The 27,220-nt window shown below is 45.9% G+C and overlaps 1 protein-coding gene across 1 annotated transcript; it reads right to left on the reverse strand.

Moving 5' to 3' along the window:
• Positions 1-20,657: 20,657 nt before the first annotated feature.
• Positions 20,658-26,527, reverse strand: LOC141072470 (uncharacterized; the record flags this gene model as incomplete). Its single annotated transcript, XM_073559746.1, is given in 6 exon segments — positions 20,658-22,516; positions 22,559-24,631; positions 24,634-24,700; positions 24,795-25,339; positions 25,341-25,646; positions 25,649-26,527. Coding segments are annotated over 6 exon segments (4,074 nt in total), but the record flags the coding sequence as incomplete, so codon positions are not given.
• Positions 26,528-27,220: the final 693 nt, after the last annotated feature.

The following is a 27,220-nucleotide window of genomic DNA, read 5'->3' on the forward strand; positions in this document are numbered from 1 at the left end:
ATCAGCTGTATTTGAACATTTCACCATCACTCAAGATAGAAAACATTATGTCTTTCAGTGTATGACAAATGATCCAGACGAAAACAAATGCTGTGAAGCCAAGATGAGTGCATATTTAGGCAAAGATAAAAATGCTCCTACCAGAGCTTCTAATCTAAAGAGACATTTACATCGCTTTCATCCAGAAGTACTGAAAGCAGTGGATGAGAGAGACTGCATCCAAACCAATGAACCAGTGCCCAGCTCTTCCAGCCAAACAAAGGAGCAGAGAACTTTGCAGCCATCAGTTGCAAGATATCTTGTCAGTGACAAAGTTACTGTGACAATGACAGTAGATACATTTAAAAAAACAGATCATAGAGCTTGTTGTAAAGGATAGTGTGCCTATTTCATTATTTTCACGACCAGCTTTTATGTGTCTGAATGGGGAAATGGCCCGCAAGCTTGATGTTTCTCTGGAGAGAGAGAGTATTAGAAAATTAGTAATCGAAGAAGCTTTTAAACAAAAGGTAAAACTTAAAAAAACTTTCAAGGGACGCTTTCTGTTTCTTAAAATGGATGCCTGCACACGTCACAGAGTGAACTATTTTGCCATCAATGTCCGATTTGTTTGTGACAAAAATGAAATAGTTACCAAGACATTGGCAGTAAAAGACACCAAAGCTCATCACACCAGTGAGTTTCTCCAGGTCTTGGTGGAAAAGGTTCTGCAAGACTATGAACTTAAAAAAGAGCAAGTTCTTTCTGTCGTAACTGACAATGCTTCAAATATGATAAGTCCTATTAAGCTAATGAATGAGAGTAATGATGGTGACCAGCAGCTAGAAGAACATTCTGGGTCCACAGACACAGAAATGTTTGAAATAGAGGAACACAGTATTGTAACTGAGGAGCAAACTGAAGTTGCTTCAGATGAACAGCAACATGATAGTTTAGATGATCTTGTTGAAACTGTGTCAATATGTTCTTTCATTCATCACCTGCGCTGTGTTGTGCATACGCTACAGCTGGCTATAAGAGACAGTCTGCAAGAAGGACATGCTGCTGCACTGATTGGCAAGGTGAGAAAATGTAAAATAATGCATATCCTGTAAAATACTCAGGACTAGTTACCAGATAAAAATATAGTGGTTTATTTGGATTTTTCCATCAAAGAAAGGTTATTACAGAAAAACAGGTGAATAAAAATAAGTGAAAGAGAGATTGTCCATTAGATCATGCTCTGAGATCTCACATGGCAAATGGCGTCTGTCTCTCAGTTCGGCTTCTTCGTAATAAAGTAACATACCAGCTGTTGAGTTATGTCATCTTGCGTCTGTGTCTCATGATGGTGAGGGAAGAAGAGCGACCTCTACAGTTAGCCATGAATTATATACGTCTCCTAAAGCACGTGGTCTCTACATATATGGAGCTGTCTTTCTACCATGAGCCAAGCTTAAAAATAGCCTATGTCATGTAAGCTAAAGCATTCTACAGAACTGGGTGTAATAAGAAATAATTAACGGATTATTAATATTTAACAATTCCCCCTTTTGAGGGAGACAGACATTAATTGGAACCCTCAAATATAATGATCTTTTTTCTTCTTTTCTTCTTCTTTGACAAAATAATTTAATATCAATAATAATAATAATAATAATAATAATAATAATAATAATATTAGATTACCGTTATAAGTACTCAATGACATAATTGATGTGAATTCATGTTATGGTAAGCCGTGAACAATATTCATATAAAATATGTATAATTATACTTCCCTAAGTCTAAATTGAAGCATCTCAGGTCCAGTCATCATCATCTGATGTCATCTGGTCTTCATTTTGATGTCTTCTGTCTTCTTCTTGGTTCTTTTAAAAATACAGTTTTCTTATAGCATATAGAAATTGTGTTGTGTATCAAATCAAAGTTCATAAATTCAAATGTTAATACGAAAACAAAGTCTATGCAGCTTTAATATCTGTGCAGTGTCACATTTTAAAAACCTGGGCTTACATTGGCTCGCCTTGGATATTCTGGAATCCTCCATCGGTACTGGTCTTTGAACAGGTGTGACGTCTTTGGTCAGCAAAGCAAGGGTTAAAATGTCTCTTTCTTGCTAAACATAGCACCATAACCAGTCCTTGTCCTAATGCACAGGACATATGTCAGGGTTGTAGCTTCCTGATAATTACCTTCATTGTTCACCAGCTTTCATCGAAGCTTTTCAGGTGATTGAAAACCTCTGGAACTTGATAAGAACGTGATAACACCGTTCATCTCAGCATCATAGGATCATCGTCCTCTGGTTGTCAGGTTAGACACTTTAATTGTGACTGTCGGTGGTGGATACTGCACTTGTGACTGTCAGTGGTGGATACTGCACTTGTGACTGTCAGTGGTGGATACTGCACTTGTGACTGTCAGTGGTGGATACTGCACTTGTGACTGTCAGTGGTGGATACTGCACTTGTGGCTGTCAGTGGTGGATACTGCACTTGTGACTGTCAGTGGTGGATACTGCACTTGTAATTAACACAGTTCATTTCTCAGAAATCATAGCTTTGTTACCTTCTGGGACTTCTGGATCGCGGCATTCTTCTTCTTGCAACTGATAAAAATCAATGAAGTTTAGAAATGTGAAAAGTCTTTATTAACATAATTTCAGTATCTTGCTTGAAGTCTTCATTCCCTAGTCTATACCAAATCTGGTAATTTCCCTATCCCATAATATCACAGCGTACCATAGCAATCAGTAATATCCATATAATTATTATCAGAATTTGTACCGTATATGGATTTCAATATTTGAAATAATAAACCAATAATAAGTGATAATACATTATTATCCATTTTTTCATGTGATAGAACATTTTTATGTCATAGGTGTAATTACCTTTTTCAACCAATAGGTGTCACTGTGTTTTATGTAACAAGTGTTGTCATCTTTATTAATAAGGAATATATTTATTATACTAATAATATGTAGGAATGTATAGCCATGAACCAAAATAAGAATATATGAGTGAGCGAATGAATGAATAAAAGAATTGTTGCATATAACTCAGAAGTGAAACATTTTCCTTAGTAAAAGAACCATATAATTGCTATATTTAATGAAGCAATATTCTCAATAGATATTACTTTACTAAATATTGGTGAAAGAATTAAAAATAATGCAATAAGAATAAAAATAAAAATAAGAATAAGGCCTTTATGTTGATGCAGAGTAGTTATGTCTTCAGTAACATATACCCTTAATATTTCCATGATCTGGATTATTTCATAATTGTCATAAACTTGTGTTATCAAAATATTCAAATTATGCAACTTTGCATGTAATTCCTCTTAGTGTAAAGAAATGAATCCTTATAATACTTGTTATTATACCCAATACTTATACCATTGCACCTTATTAATATTTTTTCCTATTAAAATGTGTGAAGAAGAAGTATTAATCAAATGTGATGATGTAGTCAGGATCAAAAACATATTTTCCCCCTTAATACCAAAAAATATTGTTTCATGAAATAATTCATTTATCAAAACCAAAATTAAAAATAATTAATTTATAAATTGTGTAAATATTATACTTGCTTATACCATTATTTGTCTGAAGATGTGTAACCATTAAAATTAATTTGAATATCATAAAATTATCCTTTGGAAAAATTAATTTGCATAAACCATTTTGATGTGCGATTGCACTTTGCACTTATCCACAATTAACTAAATCAAGAAATAATAATTACTATAGAAATATAGAAATATATGTTGTATAGATAATATTTCATTATATATCCTAATATTCTAATAATTTAACTGATCTGCATATTTCTCCTAAAGATAAAAGCTTTGGGGTTTTTTTTTTTCTCTCTTATAGAATCCTGAGGCCTCATACAAACGTATCACATCACTCGCTCAGCAGCTGCTCATACACTCAGTCACTGTCACTCAGACTGTGTCACATATTAACTTTAAACCAAATACCTCACATATGAAGGTGTGATGAATACACGTATTTTAACCCAAATTATCCTAATTATCAATGCATTGTAAACTATTTCAATTCAGTCTCTTAATATTTCTTTGAATATTCCCCAAATACACATGACATAAATATATGTATAGCTATACTTGACATTTAGGCCTGGAAAAAAAATTCCATTGCTTTGCAAAAGTTGAGACCCCCTTTAAAATTCTTTTCCTAAGGAACAGGGACATAGTATACTGGTATACTTGTATTATTAGAACAAGGTTCAAATTTCCCTGCTGTGGTTGTCATTCAAACCATGCAGTAAAGCACACACCCAGAACATTTTAAAAAGCACTTAGTTATTTCCTTTTAAGGGTTAGATATATAAAATCATGCAATATTGCAACTTCCTGTGTAAATAAAGGCATAAATCCTTGGAAGAGAATTTTTCTCGATTAAGTCCTGCTTTGAAATGAAAATTCTAAGGAAACATAAAAAATAAGGTTAATATCATATTCATATTCTAAATATTATTACTGATGTAGATTTTAATTTTCATTAAAAAATACAGTTCTACTATTTCTACTTCTACAAACACTCTATATATACTGTATGACTATGTATATATCCACAAACCATAAAACTACAGGATTATACTCTATAAAATAATTACATATAACTCACTAATTGTATAACACTGTTACACAAAATATATTACTTTTTCTAGCCAATTCCTACACCCATACTTATTTCTCTGCAAAAAATATCCTGAAAGGTTCTTGCCATTTTAAAGCTGATAGATTCTTGGAGCAGAGTATTCAGTTTACAGGCCATGATGTCACTCACCACCTGCTTCTGTCTGTTAAATTCGGCCATCTTGGTTACAGAAAGAAGATCAGAACTCATCATTTTTCTTAATTCCATTTGTGTCTTTTCGGTGTTCTTTTGCATCATTCCATATGGTTTATAACAAACATGTGATTTTCTTTTTCTTTCTTCGTAGATTTGATTTTGGGGAAAACTCATTTTAGAAGGTTTTGCTAATACCGGCTTCTGATAAGATTTTACTCTGCCTGTCTTTACAAAATTAGCACAATTTACTTTCCTCTCACGATTCTCGTGTTTTCTGGCAAAATCAAGGGATTGCGCACATTCAAACAAAGAATCTTTTTGTGACGCAATAACACGAGATGCAGGATTTAGAAACCAAAATTTGCTTACAAAACTCCTTATGAGGGACGGTGTTTTGACATTCTCACTCAGCATTTTGTACAAACGTTCATATATGGACATGAACGTAAAAATACATTCCTTCCGACCAATTCTTAATTTTTGAAGAATATCAATATCTGGATGATTTTCATTTGATGAACAAAAAATGAGAATTTTTAATCTGTCTTTATCAGTTAAATTCTCATGTGTTTCACCAGATAACTTTAAAGACAATCTCCTTGCAAAATTTACAGGGATCCACATTTTGAACAACTGATTCTTCTCCTCGTTAGATAAATCAAATTTATCAGAACAACTTTCAAAGATCTCAGAGTTCCTACAAACATCTATTTTGTTGTCATAAGCAGGAATTATTTGGCATATCTTTATCAAATCCTTCCTCACGCTACTTCGGATTTGGGCCTGTGAGTCGTCTATTTTTAGTGGTACGTCTTTCCCTTGTACGTCCTCTACGTCAGTTCTGAAGTCTCCTCCTACTTCTCCATCTTGTTCCACGTCTGCAAGGTCACCTTCAATGGCTGCTACAGACACTTGATTACAGTCAATCTCCCTAACTTTACAGCCAATCTCGAGAACATCACAACAATCATTTTTGGATTTCTCTGACACAGATCTATGAAATATATCTACCATCTGTAGAATATTTTTTAATCTCTCTCTTTCTCTATTGAAAAACTTAGAATCTAACCTTTGATTCTCGAGTTCACACTCGGCATATAAACTTAACCATAAAACTTCTGAATTAGAATTGTCTACAGACTTAAATTTCAATTTACTCTGCTTAGCAAGACAATTAATGACATCCATTTTATCTTACCTTGAAATGTCTCAGCTTGTTCCCTTTGATGGACAACGCTGGGTTCCTGTCTTTACACGTCTGGTACTTTTGGCACTTGTAGTACTTCTCAATCTATCTGGTACTTCTTACTTCTAGGTTCTATGTGATTCTTGTAAGTAGTGGAATTCCCGATAACTTGCACATATGATTTGACGTTAGCAAAGTCCATTCCCCCGTGTGGGCAAGTTGAGGGAAATCCGCAAAAAAGTACAAAAATTCAGATCTGGCTGGCTCTCCAATGTAAAATAATGCATATCCTGTAAAATACTCAGGACTAGTTACCAGATAAAAATATAGTGGTTTATTTGGATTTTTCCATCAAAGAAAGGTTATTACAGAAAAACAGGTGAATAAAAATAAGTGAAAGAGATATTGTCCATTAGATCATGCTCTGAGATCTCACATGGCAAATGGCGTCTGTCTCTCAGTTCGGCTTCTTCGTAATAAAGTAACATACCAGCTGTTGAGTTATGTCATCTTGCGTCTGTGTCTCATGATGGTGAGGGAAGAAGAAGAGCGACCTCTACAGTTAGCCATGAATTATATACGTCTCCTAAAGCACGTGGTCTCTACATATATGGAGCTGTCTTTCTACCATGAGCCAAGCTTAAAAATAGCCTATGTCATGTAAGCTAAAGCATTCTACAGAACTGGGTGTAATAAGAAATAATTAACGGATTATTAATATTTAACAGAAAATTGGCTACTGTTGCCAGAACCCCTAAAGTTGACTCAATTTTGAAGAGACGTGCTGGAAAAGGGGCAATTATTGATCAAGCCACACGATGGGGCAGTACTTACTTAATGATTCAGCGCTTGGTTGAACTGAAAACCTTTCTTGTAGACATGGCTAACCCTCAACTGACGCTAAATGAAAGTCAGTGTAATCAGGTGACTGAGCTGGAAAAATTGCTAGAGCACCCATTTACAGTGACTAAAAAATTACAAGCAGAGGACTTAACTCCAGGTATTTTCTTAAAGGAGTGGAAGAACCTGATGTTTCGCCTGTCCCAAAGAGGAGGGTTAATTGCAAGTGGCATTGCTACATCAATGAAACGGAGAGAGGAGCTACTATTACAAAATAACATTCTTTTGGCAGCTGTTTATGTAGACCCAATGCATCGGATTCTTCTAGATGATCAACAGCTAAGTAAAGGAAAAGAAGCTCTGTTTGAAATAGCAGTAAGGATGAAAGGGTTGCAGAACAGTCAGGAGGAACAAGAAGAATTTGGTCGTCCTGCCACATCTTCACCCTCATCATCAACTGATGAAGAATTTAATTTCGAAAAATATTTGGATCACAAGGACCGTGCAAAGCGTTCCCGCATAGAAGAAGAGTCCTCCCCATCAAGGAACACAGCCAGGACATTTCAGCAGAATTTTTCATGTGCACTAAAAGAAATTGAGAAATTTGACCGTTCATCAAAAATAACAGTGCAACAAGCGATTCCTCTGTATCCTGACATTGTCAGAGATGTTGCCCGAGTGGTTACTGCTTTGCCACCAACACAAGTCAGTGTAGAGAGGTTGTTCTCTGCTCTCAAAATAATTAGATCAGATTTGAGGGCATCCATGAAGGAGGATCTGACAGAGGCAATACTTTTTCTGAGGACAAATTTATAGATTTCTTCTTATTAACTGCATAAAAGTGTTTATTGCATATTTACTTACAGTTTAGAAAAGTTTATAAAAGTTATTTGCTATATTCTAATTGTATTCTAATAAATGTAGTTTTTGCTCTAAGTGGTCTGATTACTTATATGATGGTGAGAAACTGAATAAGCACGATGTTTAATATTTTACAACAGTAAATTTGTTGTTATGAATTGGCCATTTATGAAGGAGCCGGAGCCGGAGCCGGAGTCGGAGTCGCAACTGTGGCTTACCGACTCCACAGCCCTGATTGTTACAGGGGACATCTGAGGCTGTCACATTGTTACAGGGGACATCTGAGGCGGTCACACGCTGTTACAGGGGACATCTGAGGCGGTCACACGCTGTTACAGGGGATATCTGAGGCTGTCACATTGTTACAGGGGACATCTGAGGCGGTCACACACTATTAGGTGACATCTGAGGCGATCACACACTATTAGGTGACATCTGAGGCGGTCACACACTATTAGGTGACATCTGAGGCGGTCACACACTATTAGGTGACATCTGAGGCGATCACACACTATTAGGTGACATCTGAGGCGGTCACACACTATTAGGTGACATCTGAGGCGATCACACACTATTAGGTGACATCTGAGGCGATCACACACTATTAGGTGACATCTGAGGCGGTCACACACTATTAGGTGACATCTGAGGCGATCACACACTATTAGGTGACATCTGAGGCGGTCACACACTATTAGGTGACATCTGAGGCGGTCACACACTATTAGGTGACATCTGAGGCGGTCACACACTATTAGGTGACATCTGAGGCGATCACACACTATTAGGTGACATCTGAGGCGATCACACACTATTAGGTGACATCTGAGGCGATCACACACTATTAGGTGACATCTGAGGCGATCACACACTATTAGGTGACATCTGAGGCGGTCACACACTATTAGGTGACATCTGAGGCGGTCACACACTATTAGGTGACATCTGAGGCGGTCACACACTATTAGGTGACATCTGAGGCGGTCACACACTATTAGGTGACATCTGAGGCGATCACACACTATTAGGTGACATCTGAGGCGGTCACACACTATTAGGTGACATCTGAGGCGGTCACACACTATTAGGTGACATCTGAGGCGGTCACACACTATTAAGTGACATCTGAGGCGATCGCACACTATTAGGTGACATCTGAGGCGATCACACACTATTAGGTGACATCTGAGGTGGTCACACACTATTAGGTGACATCTGAGGCGATCACACACTATTAGGTGACATCTGAGGCGATCGCACACTATTAGGTGACATCTGAGGCGATCACACACTATTAGGTGACATCTGAGGTGGTCACACACTATTAGGTGACATCTGAGGCGATCACACACTATTAGGTGACATCTGAGGCGATCACACACTATTAGGTGACATCTGAGGCGGTCACACACTATTAAGTGACATCTGAGGCGATCGCACACTATTAGGTGACATCTGAGGCAGTCACACGCTGCTACAGGGGACATCTGAGGCGATCGCACACTATTAGGTGACATCTGAGGCAGTCACACGCTGCTACAGGGGACATCTGAGGCTGTCACATTGTTACAGGGGACATCTGAGGCGGTCACACGCTGTTACAGGGGACATCTGAGGCGGTCACACGCTGTTACAGGGGATATCTGAGGCTGTCACATTGTTACAGGGGACATCTGAGGCGGTCACACACTATTAGGTGACATCTGAGGCGGTCACACACTATTAGGTGACATCTGAGGCGATCACACACTATTAGGTGACATCTGAGGCGGTCACACACTATTAGGTGACATCTGAGGCGGTCACACACTATTAGGTGACATCTGAGGCGGTCACACACTATTAGGTGACATCTGAGGCGATCACACACTATTAGGTGACATCTGAGGCGGTCACACACTATTAGGTGACATCTGAGGCGGTCACACACTATTAGGTGACATCTGAGGCGGTCACACACTATTAGGTGACATCTGAGGCGATCACACACTATTAGGTGACATCTGAGGCGATCACACACTATTAGGTGACATCTGAGGCGGTCACACACTATTAGGTGACATCTGAGGCGGTCACACACTATTAGGTGACATCTGAGGCGGTCACACACTATTAGGTGACATCTGAGGCGGTCACACACTATTAGGTGACATCTGAGGCGATCACACACTATTAGGTGACATCTGAGGCGATCACACACTATTAGGTGACATCTGAGGCGGTCACACACTATTAGGTGACATCTGAGGCGGTCACACACTATTAGGTGACATCTGAGGCGGTCACACACTATTAGGTGACATCTGAGGCAATCACACACTATTAGGTGACATCTGAGGCGGTCACACACTATTAGGTGACATCTGAGGCGATCACACACTATTAGGTGACATCTGAGGCGATCACACACTATTAGGTGACATCTGAGGCGATCACACACTATTAGGTGACATCTGAGGCGGTCACACACTATTAAGTGACATCTGAGGCGATCGCACACTATTAGGTGACATCTGAGGCGGTCACACACTATTAGGTGACATCTGAGGCGATCACACACTATTAGGTGACATCTGAGGCGGTCACACACTATTAGGTGACATCTGAGGCGGTCACACACTATTAGGTGACATCTGAGGCGGTCACACACTATTAGGTGACATCTGAGGCGATCACACACTATTAGGTGACATCTGAGGCGGTCACACACTATTAGGTGACATCTGAGGCGATCACACACTATTAGGTGACATCTGAGGCGATCACACACTATTAGGTGACATCTGAGGTGGTCACACACTATTAGGTGACATCTGAGGCGATCACACACTATTAGGTGACATCTGAGGCGATCACACACTATTAGGTGACATCTGAGGCGATCACACACTATTAGGTGACATCTGAGGCGGTCACACACTATTAGGTGACATCTGAGGCGGTCACACACTATTAGGTGACATCTGAGGCGGTCACACACTATTAGGTGACATCTGAGGCAATCACACACTATTAGGTGACATCTGAGGCGGTCACACACTATTAGGTGACATCTGAGGCGATCACACACTATTAGGTGACATCTGAGGCGATCACACACTATTAGGTGACATCTGAGGCGATCACACACTATTAGGTGACATCTGAGGCGGTCACACACTATTAAGTGACATCTGAGGCGATCGCACACTATTAGGTGACATCTGAGGCGATCACACACTATTAGGTGACATCTGAGGTGGTCACACACTATTAGGTGACATCTGAGGCGATCACACACTATTAGGTGACATCTGAGGCGATCACACACTATTAGGTGACATCTGAGGCAGTCACACGCTGCTACAGGGGACATCTGAGGCGATCGCACACTATTAGGTGACATCTGAGGCGGTCACACGCTGTTACAGGGGACATCTGAGGCGGTCACACGCTGTCACAGGAGACATCTGAGGCGATCACACTGTTACAGGGGACATCTGAGGTGGTCACATTGTTATAGGGGACATCTGAGGCGATCACACAGTATTAGGTGACATCTGAGGCGATCACACACTATTAGGTGACATCTGAGGTGGTCACGCTGTTACAGGGGGCATCTGAGGCGATCACACGCTGTTACAGGGGACATCTGAGGCGGTCACACGCTGTTACAGGAGACATCTGAGGCGGTCACACGCTGTTACAGGGGACATCTGAGGCGATCACACTGTTACAGGGGACATCTGAGGTGGTCACATTGTTATAGGGGACATCTGAGGCGATCACACACTATTAGGTGACATCTGAGGCGGTCACACACTATTAGGTGACATCTGAGGCGGTCACACACTATTAGGTGACATCTGAGGCGATCACACACTATTAGGTGACATCTGAGGCGGTCACACACTATTAGGTGACATCTGAGGCGCTCACACACTATTAGGTGACATCTGAGGCGGTCACACGCTGTTACAGGGGACATCTGAGGCGATCACACTGTTACAGGGGACATCTGAGGTGGTCACATTGTTATAGGGGACATCTGAGGCGATCACACAGTATTAGGTGACATCTGAGGCGATCACACACTTTTAGGTGACATCTGAGGCGATCACACACTATTAGGTGACATCTGAGGCGGTCACGCTGTTACAGGGGGCATCTGAGGCGGTCACACGCTGTTACAGGAGACATCTGAGGCGGTCACACACTGTTACAGGAGACATCTGAGGCGATCACACTGTTACAGGGGACATCTGAGGTGGTCACATTGTTATAGGGGACATCTGAGGCGATCACACACTATTAGGTGACATCTGAGGCGATCACACACTATTAGGTGACATCTGAGGCGATCACACACTATTAGGTGACATCTGAGGCAATCACACACTATTAGGTGACATCTGAGGCGATCACACACTATTAGGTGACATCTGAGGCGATCACACACTATTAGGTGACATCTGAGGCGGTCACACACTATTAGGTGACATCTGAGGCGATCACACACTATTAGGTGACATCTGAGGCGATCACACACTATTAGGTGACATCTGAGGCGATCACACACTATTAAGTGACATCTGAGGCGATCACACACTATTAGGTGACATCTGAGGCGGTCACACACTATTAGGTGACATCTGAGGCGGTCACACACTATTAGGTGACATCTGAGGCGGTCACACACTATTAGGTGACATCTGAGGCGATCACACACTATTAAGTGACATCTGAGGCGATCACACACTATTAGGTGACATCTGAGGCGATCACACACTATTAGGTGACATCTGAGGCGATCACACACTATTAGGTGACATCTGAGGCGATCACACACTATTAGGTGACATCTGAGGCGATCACACACTATTAGGTGACATCTGAGGCGATCACACACTATTAGGTGACATCTGAGGCGGTCACACACTATTAGGTGACATCTGAGGCGATCACACACTATTAGGTGACATCTGAGGCGGTCACACACTATTAGGTGACATCTGAGGCGATCACACACTATTAGGTGACATCTGAGGCGATCACACACTATTAGGTGACATCTGAGGCGATCACACACTATTAGGTGACATCTGAGGCGATCACACACTATTAGGTGACATCTGAGGCGATCACACACTATTAGGTGACATCTGAGGCGATCACACACTATTAGGTGACATCTGAGGCGATCACACACTATTAGGTGACATCTGAGGCGATCACACACTATTAGGTGACATCTGAGGCGATCACACACTATTAGGTGACATCTGAGGCGATCACACACTATTAGGTGACATCTGAGGCGGTCACACACTATTAGGTGACATCTGAGGCGATCACACACTATTAGGTGACATCTTAGGCGGTCACACACTATTAGGTGACATCTGAGGCGATCACACACTATGAGGTGACATCTGAGGCGATCACACACTATTAGGTGACATCTGAGGCGATCACACACTATTAGGTGACATCTGAGGCGATCACACACTATTAAGTGACATCTGAGGCGATCACACACTATTAGGTGACATCTTAGGCGGTCACACACTATTAGGTGACATCTGAGGCGATCACACACTATTAGGTGACATCTGAGGCGGTCACACACTATTAGGTGACATCTGAGGCGATCACACACTATTAGGTGACATCTTAGGCGGTCACACACTATTAGGTGACATCTGAGGCGATCACACACTATGAGGTGACATCTGAGGCGATCACACACTATTAGGTGACATCTGAGGCGATCACACACTATTAGGTGACATCTGAGGCGATCACACACTATTAAGTGACATCTGAGGCGATCACACACTATTAGGTGACATCTGAGGCGATCACACACTATTAGGTTACATCTGAGGCGATCACACACTATTAGGTGACATCTGAGGCGATCACACACTATTAGGTGACATCTGAGGCGATCACACACTATTAGGTGACATCTGAGGCGGTCACACACTATTAGGTGACATCTGAGGCGGTCACACACTATTAGGTGACATCTGAGGCGGTCACACACTATTAGGTGACATCTGAGGCGGTCACACACTATTAGGTGACATCTGAGGCGATCACACACTATTAGGTGACATCTGAGGCGATCACACACTATTAGGTGACATCTGAGGCGATCACACACTATTAGGTGACATCTGAGGCGATCACACACTATTAGGTGACATCTGAGGCGATCACACACTATTAGGTGACATCTGAGGCGATCACACACTATTAGGTGACATCTGAGGCGATCACACACTATTAGGTGACATCTGAGGCGATCACACACTATTAGGTGACATCTGAGGCGATCACACACTATTAGGTGACATCTGAGGCGATCACACACTATTAGGTGACATCTGAGGCGGTCACACACTATTAGGTGACATCTGAGGCGGTCACACACTATTAGGTGACATCTGAGGCGATCACACACTATTAGGTGACATCTGAGGCGATCACACACTATTAGGTGACATCGACATCTGAGGCGATCACACACTATTAGGTGACATCTGAGGCGATCGCACACTATTAGGTGACATCTGAGGCGGTCACACACTATTAGGTGACATCTGAGGCGATCGCACACTATTAGGTGACATCTGAGGCGGTCACACGCTGTTACAGGGGACATCTGAGGCGGTCACATGCTGTTACAGGGGACATCTGAGGCGGTCACACGCTGTTACAGGAGACATCTGAGGCGATCACACTGTTACAGGGGACATCTGAGGTGGTCACATTGTTATAGGGGACATCTGAGGCGATCACACATTATTAGGTGACATCTGAGGCGATCACACACTATTAGGTGACATCTGAGGCGGTCACACGCTGTTACAGGGGACATCTGAGGCGGTCACACGCTGTTACAGGAGACATCTGAGGCGATCACACTGTTACAGGGGACATCTGAGGTGGTCACATTGTTATAGGGGACATCTGAGGCGATCACACAGTATTAGGTGACATCTGAGGCGATCACACACTATTAGGTGACATCTGAGGCGGTCACGCTGTTACAGGGGGCATCTGAGGCGGTCACACGCTGTTACAGGGGACATCTGAGGCGGTCACACGCTGTTACAGGAGACATCTGAGGCGATCACACTGTTACAGGGGACATCTGAGGCGATCACACTGTTACAGGGGACATCTGAGGTGGTCACATTGTTATAGGGGACATCTGAGGCGATCACACACTATTAGGTGACATCTGAGGCGATCACACACTATTAGGTGACATCTGAGGCGATCACACACTATTAGGTGACATCTGAGGCGGTCACAAAGTATTAGGTGACATCTGAGGCGATCACACACTATTAGGTGACATCTGAGGCGATCACACACTATTAGGTGACATCTGAGGCGGTCACGCTGTTACAGGGGGCATCTGAGGCGGTCACACGCTGTTACAGGAGACATCTGAGGCGGTCACACTGTTACAGGGGACATCTGAGGTGGTCACTTTGTTATAGGGGACATCTGAGGCGATCACACACTATTAGGTGACATCTGAGGCGATCACACACTATTAGGTGACATCTGAGGCGATCACACACTATTAGGTGACATTTGAGGCGATCACACACTATTAGGTGACATCTGAGGCGATCACACACTATTAGGTGACATCTGAGGCGATCACACACTTTTAGGTGACATCTGAGGCGATCACACACTATTAGGTGACATCTGAGGCGATCACACACTATTAGGTGACATCTGAGGCGATCACACACTATTAGGTGACATCTGAGGCGATCACACACTATTAGGTGACATCTGAGGCGATCACACACTATTAGGTGACATCTGAGGCGGTCACGCTGTTACAGGGGGCATCTGAGGCGGTCACACGCTGTTACAGGAGACATCTGAGGCGATCACACACTATTAGGTGACATCTGAGGCGATCACACACTATTAGGTGACATCTGAGGCGATCACACACTATTAAGTGACATCTGAGGCGATCACACACTATTAGGTGACATCTGAGGCGATCACACACTATTAGGTTACATCTGAGGCGATCACACACTATTAGGTGACATCTGAGGCGATCACACACTATTAGGTGATATCTGAGGCGATCACACACTATTAGGTGACATCTGAGGCGGTCACACACTATTAGGTGACATCTGAGGCGGTCACACACTATTAGGTGACATCTGAGGCGGTCACACACTATTAGGTGACATCTGAGGCGGTCACACACTATTAGGTGACATCTGAGGCGATCACACACTATTAGGTGACATCTGAGGCGATCACACACTATTAGGTGACATCTGAGGCGATCACACACTATTAGGTGACATCTGAGGCGATCACACACTATTAGGTGACATCTGAGGCGATCACACACTATTAGGTGACATCTGAGGCGATCACACACTATTAGGTGACATCTGAGGCGATCACACACTATTAGGTGACATCTGAGGCGATCACACACTATTAGGTGACATCTGAGGCGATCACACACTATTAGGTGACATCTGAGGCGGTCACACACTATTAGGTGACATCTGAGGCGGTCACACACTATTAGGTGACATCTGAGGCGATCACACACTATTAGGTGACATCTGAGGCGATCACACACTATTAGGTGACATCGACATCTGAGGCGATCACACACTATTAGGTGACATCTGAGGCGATCGCACACTATTAGGTGACATCTGAGGCGGTCACACACTATTAGGTGACATCTGAGGCGATCGCACACTATTAGGTGACATCTGAGGCGGTCACACGCTGTTACAGGGGACATCTGAGGCGGTCACATGCTGTTACAGGGGACATCTGAGGCGGTCACACGCTGTTACAGGAGACATCTGAGGCGATCACACTGTTACAGGGGACATCTGAGGTGGTCACATTGTTATAGGGGACATCTGAGGCGATCACACATTATTAGGTGACATCTGAGGCGATCACACACTATTAGGTGACATCTGAGGCGGTCACACGCTGTTACAGGGGACATCTGAGGCGGTCACACGCTGTTACAGGAGACATCTGAGGCGATCACACTGTTACAGGGGACATCTGAGGTGGTCACATTGTTATAGGGGACATCTGAGGCGATCACACAGTATTAGGTGACATCTGAGGCGATCACACACTATTAGGTGACATCTGAGGCGGTCACGCTGTTACAGGGGGCATCTGAGGCGGTCACACGCTGTTACAGGGGACATCTGAGGCGGTCACACGCTGTTACAGGAGACATCTGAGGCGATCACACTGTTACAGGGGACATCTGAGGCGATCACACTGTTACAGGGGACATCTGAGGTGGTCACATTGTTATAGGGGACATCTGAGGCGATCACACACTATTAGGTGACATCTGAGGCGATCACACACTATTAGGTGACATCTGAGGCGATCACACACTATTAGGTGACATCTGAGGCGGTCACAAAGTATTAGGTGACATCTGAGGCGATCACACACTATTAGGTGACATCTGAGGCGATCACACACTATTAGGTGACATCTGAGGCGGTCACGCTGTTACAGGGGGCATCTGAGGCGGTCACACGCTGTTACAGGAGACATCTGAGGCGGTCACACTGTTACAGGGGACATCTGAGGTGGTCACATTGTTATAGGGGACATCTGAGGCGATCACACACTATTAGGTGACATCTGAGGCGATCACACACTATTAGGTGACATCTGAGGCGATCACACACTATTAGGTGACATTTGAGGCGATCACACACTATTAGGTGACATCTGAGGCGATCACACACTATTAGGTGACATCTGAGGCGATCACACACTTTTAGGTGACATCTGAGGCGATCACACACTATTAGGTGACATCTGAGGCGATCACACACTATTAGGTGACATCTGAGGCGATCACACACTATTAGGTGACATCTGAGGCGATCACACACTATTAGGTGACATCTGAGGCGATCACACACTATTAGGTGACATCTGAGGCGATCACACACTACTAGGTGACATCTGAGGCGATCACACACTATTAGGTGACATCTGAGGCGATCACACACTATTAGGTGACATCTGAGGCGATCACACACTATTAGGTGACATCTGAGGCGGTCACACACTATTAGGTGACATCTGAGGCGATCACACACTATTAGGTGACATCTGAGGCGATCACACACTATTAGGTGACATCTGAGGCGATCACACACTATTAGGTGACATCTGAGGCGATCACACACTATTAGGTGACATCTGAGGCGATCACACACTATTAGGTGACATCTGAGGCGATCACACACTATTAGGTGACATCTTAGGCGGTCACACACTATTAGGTGACATCTGAGGCGGTCACACACTATTAGGTGACATCTGAGGCGATCACACACTATTAGGTGACATCTGAGGCGATCACACATTATTAGGTGACATCTGAGGTGCTCACACACTATTAGGTGACATCTTAGGCGATCACACACTATTAGGTGACATCTGAGGCGGTCACACACTATTAGGTGACATCTGAGGCGATCACACACTATTAGGTGACATCTGAGGCGGTCACACACTATTAGGTGACATCTGAGGCGATCACACACTATTAGGTGACATCTGAGGCGGTCACACACTATTAGGTGACATCTGAGGCGATCACACACTATTAGGTGACATCTGAGGCGATCACACACTATTAGGTGACATCTGAGGCGATCACACACTATTAGGTGACATCTGAGGCGGTCACACACTATTAGGTGACATCTGAGGCGATCACACACTATTAGGTGACATCTGAGGCGGTCACACACTATTAGGTGACATCTGAGGCGAGCACACACTATTAGGTGACATCTGAGGCGATCACACACTATTAGGTGACATCTGAGGCGGTCACACACTATTAGGTGACATCTGAGGCGATCACACACTATTAGGTGACATCTGAGGCGGTCACACACTATTAGGTGACATCTGAGGCGATCACACACTATTAGGTGACATCTGAGGCGATCACACACTATTAGGTGACATCTGAGGCGATCACACACTATTAGGTGACATCTGAGGCGATCACACACTATTAGGTGACATCTGAGGCGGTCACACACTATTAGGTGACATCTGAGGCGGTCACACACTATTAGGTGACATCTGAGGCGATCACACACTATTAGGTGACATCTGAGGCGGTCACACACTATTAGGTGACATCTGAGGCGATCACACACTATTAGGTGACATCTGAGGCGCTCACACACTATTAGGTGACATCTGAGGCGCTCACACACTATTAGGTGACATCTGAGGCGGTCACACACTATTAGGTGACATCTGAGGCGCTCACACACTATTAGGTGACATCTGAGGCGATCACACACTATTAGGTGACATCTGAGGCGATCACACACTATTAGGTGACATCTGAGGCGATCACACACTATTAGGTGACATCTGAGGCGATCACACACTATTAGGTGACATCTGAGGCGGTCACACACTATTAGGTGACATCTGAGGCGATCACACACTATTAGGTGACATCTGAGGCGGTCACACACTATTAGGTGACATCTGAGGCGATCACACACTATTAGGTGACATCTGAGGCGATCACACACTATTAGGTGACATCTGAGGCGATCACACACTATTAGGTGACATCTGAGGCGATCACACACTATTAGGTGACATCTGAGGCGGTCACACACTATTAGGTGACATCTGAGGCGGTCACACACTATTAGGTGACATCTGAGGCGATCACACACTATTAGGTGACATCTGAGGCGGTCACACACTATTAGGTGACATCTGAGGCGATCACACACTATTAGGTGACATCTGAGGCGGTCACACACTATTAGGTGACATCTGAGGCGATCACACACTATTAGGTGACATCTGAGGCGATCACACACTATTAGGTGACATCTGAGGCGGTCACACACTATTAGGTGACATCTGAGGCGGTCACACACTATTAGGTGACATCTGAGGCGATCACACACTATTAGGTGACATCTGAGGCGGTCACACACTATTAGGTGACATCTGAGGCGGTCACACACTATTAGGTGACATCTGAGGCGGTCACACACTATTAGGTGACATCTGAGGCGGTCACACACTATTAGGTGACATCTGAGGCGATCACACACTATTAGGTGACATCTGAGGCGGTCACACACTATTAGGTGACATCTGAGGCGATCACACACTATTAGGTGACATCTGAGGCGGTCACATTGTTATAGGGGACATCTGAGGCGATCACACACTATTAGGTGACATCTGAGGCGGTCACACACTATTAGGTGACATCTGAGGCGATCACACACTATTAGGTGACATCTGAGGCGATCACACACTATTAGGTGACATCTGAGGCGATCACACACTATTAGGTGACATCTGAGGCGATCACACACTATTAGGTGACATCTGAGGCGATCACACACTATTAGGTGACATCTGAGGCGGTCACACACTATTAGGTGACATCTGAGGCGATCACACACTATTAGGTGACATCTGAGGCGATCACACACTATTAGGTGACATCTGAGGCGATCACACACTATTAGGTGACATCTGAGGCGATCACACACTATTAGGTGACATCTGAGGCGATCACACACTATTAGGTGACATCTGAGGTGGTCACGCTGTTACAGGGGACATTTGAGGCGGTCACGCTGTTACAGGGGACATCTGAGGTGGTCACATTATTATAGGGGACATCTGAGGCGGTCACGCTGTTACAGGGGACATCTGAGGCGGTCACGCTGTTACAGGGGACATCTGAGGCGGTCACGCTGTTACAGGGGACATCTGAGGCGGTCACACGCTGTTACAGGGGACATCTGAGGCGGTCACACGCTGTTACAGGGGACATCTGAGGCGGTCACATGCTGTTACAGGGGACATCTGAGGCGGTCACACGCCGATACAGGGGACATCTGAGGCGGTCACGCTGTTACAGGGGACATCTGAGGCGGTCACGCTGTTACAGGGGACATCTGAGGCGGTCACGCTGTTACAGGGGACATCTGAGGCGGTCACACGCTGTTACAGGGGACATCTGAGGCGGTCACAAGCTGTTACAGGGGACATCTGAGGCGGTCACAAGCTGTTACAGGGGACATCTGAGGTTTCTGCTCTGCTACTTTCATCCTCTGCACCGCTCTCGTCTTCTGCTCCGCTCCTCTCTTCTCCTCTCCTCCTCTGTGCCGCTCTCCTCCTCTCTTCTAATCTTCTCCTCTGTTCTGCTCTTCTCTGCGCCGCTCTCGTCCTCTCTTCTGCTACTCTCCTCTTTTCTGCTCCGCTCTTCTCCTCCTCTCTTCTGCTCTTCTCCTCTGTTCTGCTCCGCTCTTCTCCTCTCTTCTCCTCCTCTCTTCTACTCTTCTCTCTTCCTCTAGGCTCTTGTCCTCTCTTCTGCTCTTCTCCTTTCTTCTGCTCTGCTCCTCTGTTCTGCTTCTCTCCTCTCCTGCTCCTCTCTCTTTTCCTCTCTTCTGCTCTGCTATTTTCCTCCTTTCTTCTGCTCCTCTCCTCTCTTCTGCTCTGCTCTTCTCCTCCTCTCTCTTTTCCTCTCTTCTGCTCTGCTCTTCTCCTCCTCTTCTGCTCTGCTCCTCTCTTCTGCTCCTCTCCTCCTCTCTTCTGCTGCGCTCTCTCCTCCTCTCTTCTGCTTCTCTCCTCTCTTCTCCTCCTCTCTTCTGCTCCGCTCTTCTCCTCCTCTCCTCTCCTTTGCTCTTCTCCGCCTCTCTTCTGCTCCTCTCCTCTCTTCTGCTCTTCTCCTCTTCTGCTCCGCTCTTCTCCTCTCTTTTGCTCCGCTCCTCTCTTCTACTCTTCTCTCTTCCTCTCTTCTGCTCCTCTCCTCTTTTCTGCTCTTCTCCTCTCTTCTACTCTTCTCCTCTCTTCTGCTCTTCTCCTCTCTTCTACTCTGCTCCTCTGTTCTGCTTCTCTCTTCTGCTCTTCTCCTCTCTTCTGCTCCTCTCCTCTCTTCTGCTCTTCTCCTCTCTTCTGGTCCTCTCTTATCTTCTGCTCTGCTCTCTTCTGCTCTGCTCTTCTCCTCTCTTCTGCTCCTCTCCTCTGCTCTTCTCCTCCTCTCCTCTCTTCTGCTCAGCTCTTCTCCTCTCTTCTGCTCTTCTCTCTTCTCCTCCTCTCATCTGCTCCTCTCCTCTCTTCTGCTCTTCTCTCTCCTCCTTTCTTCTGCTCCGCTCATCTCTTCTACTCTTCTCTCTTCTGCTCCGCTCTTGTCCTCTCTTCTGCTCTTCTCCTCTCTTCTGCTCCGCTCCTCTGTTCTGCTCCTCTCCTCTGCGCCTCTCATCTCTTCTGCTCTGCTCTTCTCTCTTCTGCTCCTCTCCTTCTCTCTTCTGGTTTGCTCTTCTCCTCCTCTCTTCTGCTCTGCTCTTCTCCTCTCTTCAGCTCTTCTCTCTTCTGCTCCGCTCTTCTCTCTTCCGCTCTGCTCTCCTCCTCCTCTCTTCTGCTCTGCTCTCCTCTCTTCTGCTCCGCTCTTCTCCTCTCTTCTGCTCTTCTCCTCTCTTCTCCTCCGCTCTTCTCCTCTCTTCTGCTCCTCTCCTCTCTTCTGCTCTTCTCTCTTCTCCTCCTCTCTTCTACTCTTCTCCTCCGCTCTTGTCCTCTCTTCTGCGCCACTCATTTCTTATACTTTTCTCCTCTCTTCTGCTCCTCTCCTCTGCGCCTCTCATCTCTTCTGCTTTTCTCCTCTCTTCTGCTTTTCTCCTCTCTTCTGCTCCTCTCCTCCTCTCTTCAGGTCTGCTCTTCTCCTCCTCTCTTCTGCTCCGCTCTTCTCTCTTCTGCTCTGCTCTTCTCCTCCTCTCTTCTGCTCTGCTCCTCCTCTATTCTGCTCCTCTCCTCTCTTCTGCACCGCTCTGCTCCTCTCTTCTGCTCCAATCCTCTCCTGCTCCAATCCTCTCTTCTGCTCTCCTCTCTTCTGCTCTTCTCCTCTCTTCTGCTCTCCTCTCTTCTGCGCCTCTTCTCCTCTCTTCTGCTCTTCTCCTCTCTTCTGCTCCTCTCCTCTCCTCTGCTCCGCTCTTCTCCTCCTCTCTTCTGCTCCGCTCCCCTCTTCTTCTCTTCTCTCTTCTGCTCCTCTCCTCTCTTCTGCTCCGCTCTTCTTCTCCTCTATTCTGCTCTTCTCCTCTCTTCTGCTCCTCTTCTCCTCCTCTCCTGCTCTTCTCTCTTCTGCTCCTCTTCTCCTGCTCTTCTGCTCCTCTCTTCTGCTCCGCTCTTCTCTCTTCTGCTCCTCTCCTCTCTTCTGCTCCGCTCTTCTCCTCCTCTCTACTCATCTTCTCCTCCTCTCCTGCTCTTCTCCTCTCTTCTGCTCCTCTTCTTCTCTCCTGCTCTTCTCCTCTCTTCTCCTCTCTTCTGCTCTTCTCCTCTCTTCTGCTCCTCTTCTCCTCTCTTCTGCTCCTCTCCTCTCTTCTGCTCCACTCCTCTCTTCTGCTCTGCTCTTCTCCTCCTCTCCTGCTCTTCTCCTCTCTTCTGCTCCTCTTCTCTTCTGCTCCTCTTCTCTCTTCTGCTCTTCTCCTCTCTTCTGATCCTCTCTTCTCCTCCTCTCCTGCTCTTCTCTCTTCTGCTCTTCTCCGCTCTTCTGCTCCTCCTCTCTTCTGCTCTTCTCCTCTCTTTTCTCTTCTGCTCTTCTCCTCTCTTCTGCACCTCTCCTCTCTTCTGCTCCTCTCCTCTCTTCTGCTCCTCTCTTCTGCTCTTCTCCTCTCTTCTCCTCCTCTTCTCCTGCTCTTCTCCTCCTCTCTTCTGCTCCTCTCTTCTGCTCCGCTCTTCTGCTCCTCTCCTCTCTTCTGCTCTTCTCCTCTCTTCTCCTCTCTTCTGCTCTTCTCCTCTCTTCTGCTCCTCTCCTCTCTTCTGCTCTTCTCCTCCTCTCTTCTGCTCTTCTCCTCTCCTGCTCTTCTCCTCTCTTCTGCTCTTCTCCTGTCTTCTCCTGTCTTCTGCTCCTCTCCTCTCTTCTGCTCCTCTCCTCTCTTCTGCTCCTCTCTTCTGCTCTTCTCCTCTCTTCTCCTCCTCTTCTCCTCCTCTCCTGCTCTTCTCCTCCTCTCTTCTGCTCCTCTCTTCTGCTCCGCTCTTCTGCTCCTCTCCTCTCTTCTGCTCTTCTCCTCTCTTCTGCTCTTCTCCTCTCTTCTGCTCTTCTCCTCCTGCTCTTCTCCTCTCTTCTGCTCTTCTCCTCCTCTCTTCTGCTCTTCTCCTCTCTTCTGCTCTTCTCCTGTCTTCTCCTCCTCTCTTCTTCTCTTCTCCTCTCTTCTGCTCCTCTCCTCTCTTCTGCTCTTCTCCTCCTCTCTTCTGCTCCTCTCCTCTCTTCTGCTCTTCTCCTCCTCTCTTCTGCTCCTCTCCTCTCTTCTGCTCCGCTCTTCTCTTCTGCTCCGCTCTTCTGCTCTTCTCCTCTCTTCTGCTCCTCTTCTCCTGCTCTTCTCCTCTCTTCTGCTCCCCTCTTGTCCTCCTCTCTTCTGCTCCTCTCCTCTCTTCTGCTCCGCTCTTCTCCTCTCTTCTGCTCTCCTCTCTTCTGCTCCGCTCTTCTCCTCCTCTCTACTCATCTTCTCCTCCTCTACTGCTCTTCTCCTCTCTTCTGCTCTTCTCCTCTCTTCTGCTCTGCTCTTCTCCTCTCTTCTGCTCCTCTTCTCCTCTCTTTTGCTCTTCTCCTCTCTTCTGCTCTTCTCATCTCTTCTGCTGCTCTCCTCTCTTCTGCTCCTCTCCTCTCTTCTGCTCTGCTCTTCTCCTCCTCTCTTCTGCTCTACTCCTCTCTTCTGCTCCTCTCCTCTCTTCTGCTCCGCTCTTCTCCTCCTCTCCTGCTCTTCTCTCTTCTGCTCTTCTCTCTTCTGCTCTTCTCTCTTCTGCTCCTCTTCTTCTCTCTTCTGCTCCGCTCTTCTCCTCCTCTCTTCTGCTCCTCTTCTCCTCTCCTGCTCTTCTCCTCTCTTCTGCTCTTCTCCTCCTTTCTTCTGCTCTTCTCCTCCTCTCTTCTGCTCTTCTCCTCTCTTCTGCTCTTCTCATCTCTTCTGCTCTACTCCTCTCTTCTGCTCCTCTCCTCTCTTCTGCTCCGCTCTTCTCTCTTCTGCTCCTCCTCTCTTCTGCTCTTCTCTCTTCTGCTCCTCTCCTCTCTCCTGCTCTTCTCTCTTCTGCTCTTCTCCTCTCTTCTGCTCCTCCTCTCTTCTCCTCTTCTCCTCTGCTCTTCTCCTCTCTTCTGCACCTCTCCTCTCTTCTGCTCCTCTCTCTTCTGCTCCTCTCTTCTGCTCTTCTCCTCTCTTCTGCTCCTCTTCTCCTCCTCTCCTGCTCTTCTCCTCCTCTCCTGCTCTTCTCCTCCTCTCTTCTGCTCCTCTCCTCTCTTCTGCTCCGCTCTTCTCCTCTCTTCTGCTCCTCTCCTCTCTTCTGCTCTTCTCTCTTCTGCTCCTCTCTTCTGCTCTTCTCCTCTCCTGCTCTTCTTCTTCTCTCTTCTGCTCCGCTCTTCTCCTCCTCTCTTCTGCTCCTCTTCTCCTCTCCTGCTCTTCTCCTCTCTTCTGCTCTTCTCCTGTCTTCTCCTCCTCTCTTCTGCTCTTCTCCTCTCTTCTGCTCCTCTCCTCTCTTCTGCTCTTCTCCTCCTCTCTTCTGCTCCTCTCCTCTCTTCTGCTCTTCTCCTCCTCTCTTCTGCTCTTCTCTCTTCTGCTCCTCTCCTCTCTTCTGCTCAGCTTTTCTGCTCCTCTCTTCTGCTCTTCTCCTCTTCTCCTCTCTTCTGCTCCGCTCTTCTCCTCTCCTGCTCTTCTCTCTCCTGCTCTCCTCTCTCCTGCTCTTCTCCTCTCTTCTCCTCCTCTTCTCCTCTCTTCTGCTCCGCTCCTCTTCTCCTCTCTTCTGCTCCGCTCTTCTCCTCTCTTCTGCTCCGCTCTTCTCCTCTCTTCTGCTCTTCTCCTCCTCTCTTCTGCTCTTCTCCTCTCTTCTGCTCTTCTCCTCCTCTCTTCTGCTCTTCTCCTCTCTTCTGCTCTTCTCATCTCTTCTGCTCTACTCCTCTCTTCTGCTCCTCTCCTCTCTTCTGCTCCGCTCTTCTCTCTTCTGCTCCTCCTCTCTTCTGCTCTCCTCTCTTCTGCTCCGCTCTTCTCTCCTGCTCTTCTCTCTTCTGCTCTTCTCCTCTCTTCTGCTCCTCCTCTCTTCTCCTCTTCTCCTCTGCTCTTCTCCTCTCTTCTGCTCCTCTCTCTTCTGCTCCTCTCTTCTGCTCTTCTCCTCTTCTCCTCCTCTCCTGCTCTTCTCCTCCTCTCTTCTGCTCCTCTCCTCTCTTCTGCTCCGCTCTTCTCCTCTCTTCTGCTCCTCTCCTCTCTTCTGCTCTTCTCTCTTCTGCTCCTCTCTTCTGCTCTTCTCCTCTCCTGCTCTTCTCCTTCTCTCTTCTGCTCCGCTCTTCTCCTCCTCTCTTCTGCTCCTCTTCTCCTCTCCTGCTCTTCTCCTCTCTTCTGCTCTTCTCCTGTCTTCTCCTCCTCTCTTCTGCTCTTCTCCTCTCTTCTGCTCCTCTCCTCTCTTCTGCTCTTCTCCTCCTCTCTTCTGCTCCTCTCCTCTCTTCTGCTCTTCTCCTCCTCTCTTCTGCTCTTCTCTCTTCTGCTCCTCTCCTCTCTTCTGCTCAGCTTTTCTGCTCCTCTCTTCTGCTCTTCTCCTCTTCTCCTCTCTTCTGCTCCGCTCTTCTCCTCTCCTGCTCTTCTCTCTCCTGCTCTCCTCTCTCCTGCTCTTCTCCTCTCTTCTCCTCCTCTTCTCCTCTCTTCTGCTCCGCTCTTCTCCTCTCTTCTGCTCCGCTCTTCTCCTCCTCTCTTCTGCTCCTCTTCTCCTCTCCTGCTCTTCTCATCTCTTCTGCTCTACTCCTCTCTTCTGCTCCTCTCCTCTCTTCTGCTCCGCTCTTCTCTCTTCTGCTCCTCCTCTCTTCTGCTCTCCTCTCTTCTGCTCCGCTCTTCTCTCCTGCTCTTCTCTCTTCTGCTCTTCTCCTCTCTTCTGCTCCTCCTCTCTTCTCCTCTGCTCTTCTCCTCTCTTCTGCACCTCTCCTCTCTTCTGCTCCTCTCTCTTCTGCTCCTCTCTTCTGCTCTTCTCCTCTTCTCCTCCTCTCCTGCTCTTCTCCTCCTCTCTTCTGCTCCTCTCCTCTCTTCTGCTCCGCTCTTCTCCTCTCTTCTGCTCCTCTCCTCTCTTCTGCTCCTCTCTTCTGCTCTTCTCCTCTCCTGCTCTTCTCCTTCTCTCTTCTGCTCCTCTCTTCTGCTCTTCTCCTCTCCTGCTCTTCTCCTCTCTTCTGCTCCTCTTCTCCTCTCCTGCTCTTCTCCTCTCTTCTGCTCTTCTCCTGTCTTCTCCTCCTCTCTTCTGCTCCTCTCCTCTCTTCTGCTCCTCTCCTCTCTTCTGCTCTTCTCCTCCTCTCTTCTGCTCTTCTCTCTTCTGCTCCTCTCCTCTCTTCTGCTCAGCTTTTCTGCTCCTCTCTTCTGCTCTTCTCCTCTTCTCCTCTCTTCTGCTCCGCTCTTCTCCTCTCCTGCTCTTCTCTCTCCTGCTCTCCTCTCTTCTGCTCTTCT

This window comes from Dendrobates tinctorius, unplaced genomic scaffold (genome assembly GCF_039654945.1).
Source record: "Dendrobates tinctorius isolate UK_male_01 unplaced genomic scaffold, ASM3965494v1 ptg000273l, whole genome shotgun sequence".
Classification (NCBI taxonomy): domain Eukaryota; kingdom Metazoa; phylum Chordata; class Amphibia; order Anura; family Dendrobatidae; genus Dendrobates; species Dendrobates tinctorius.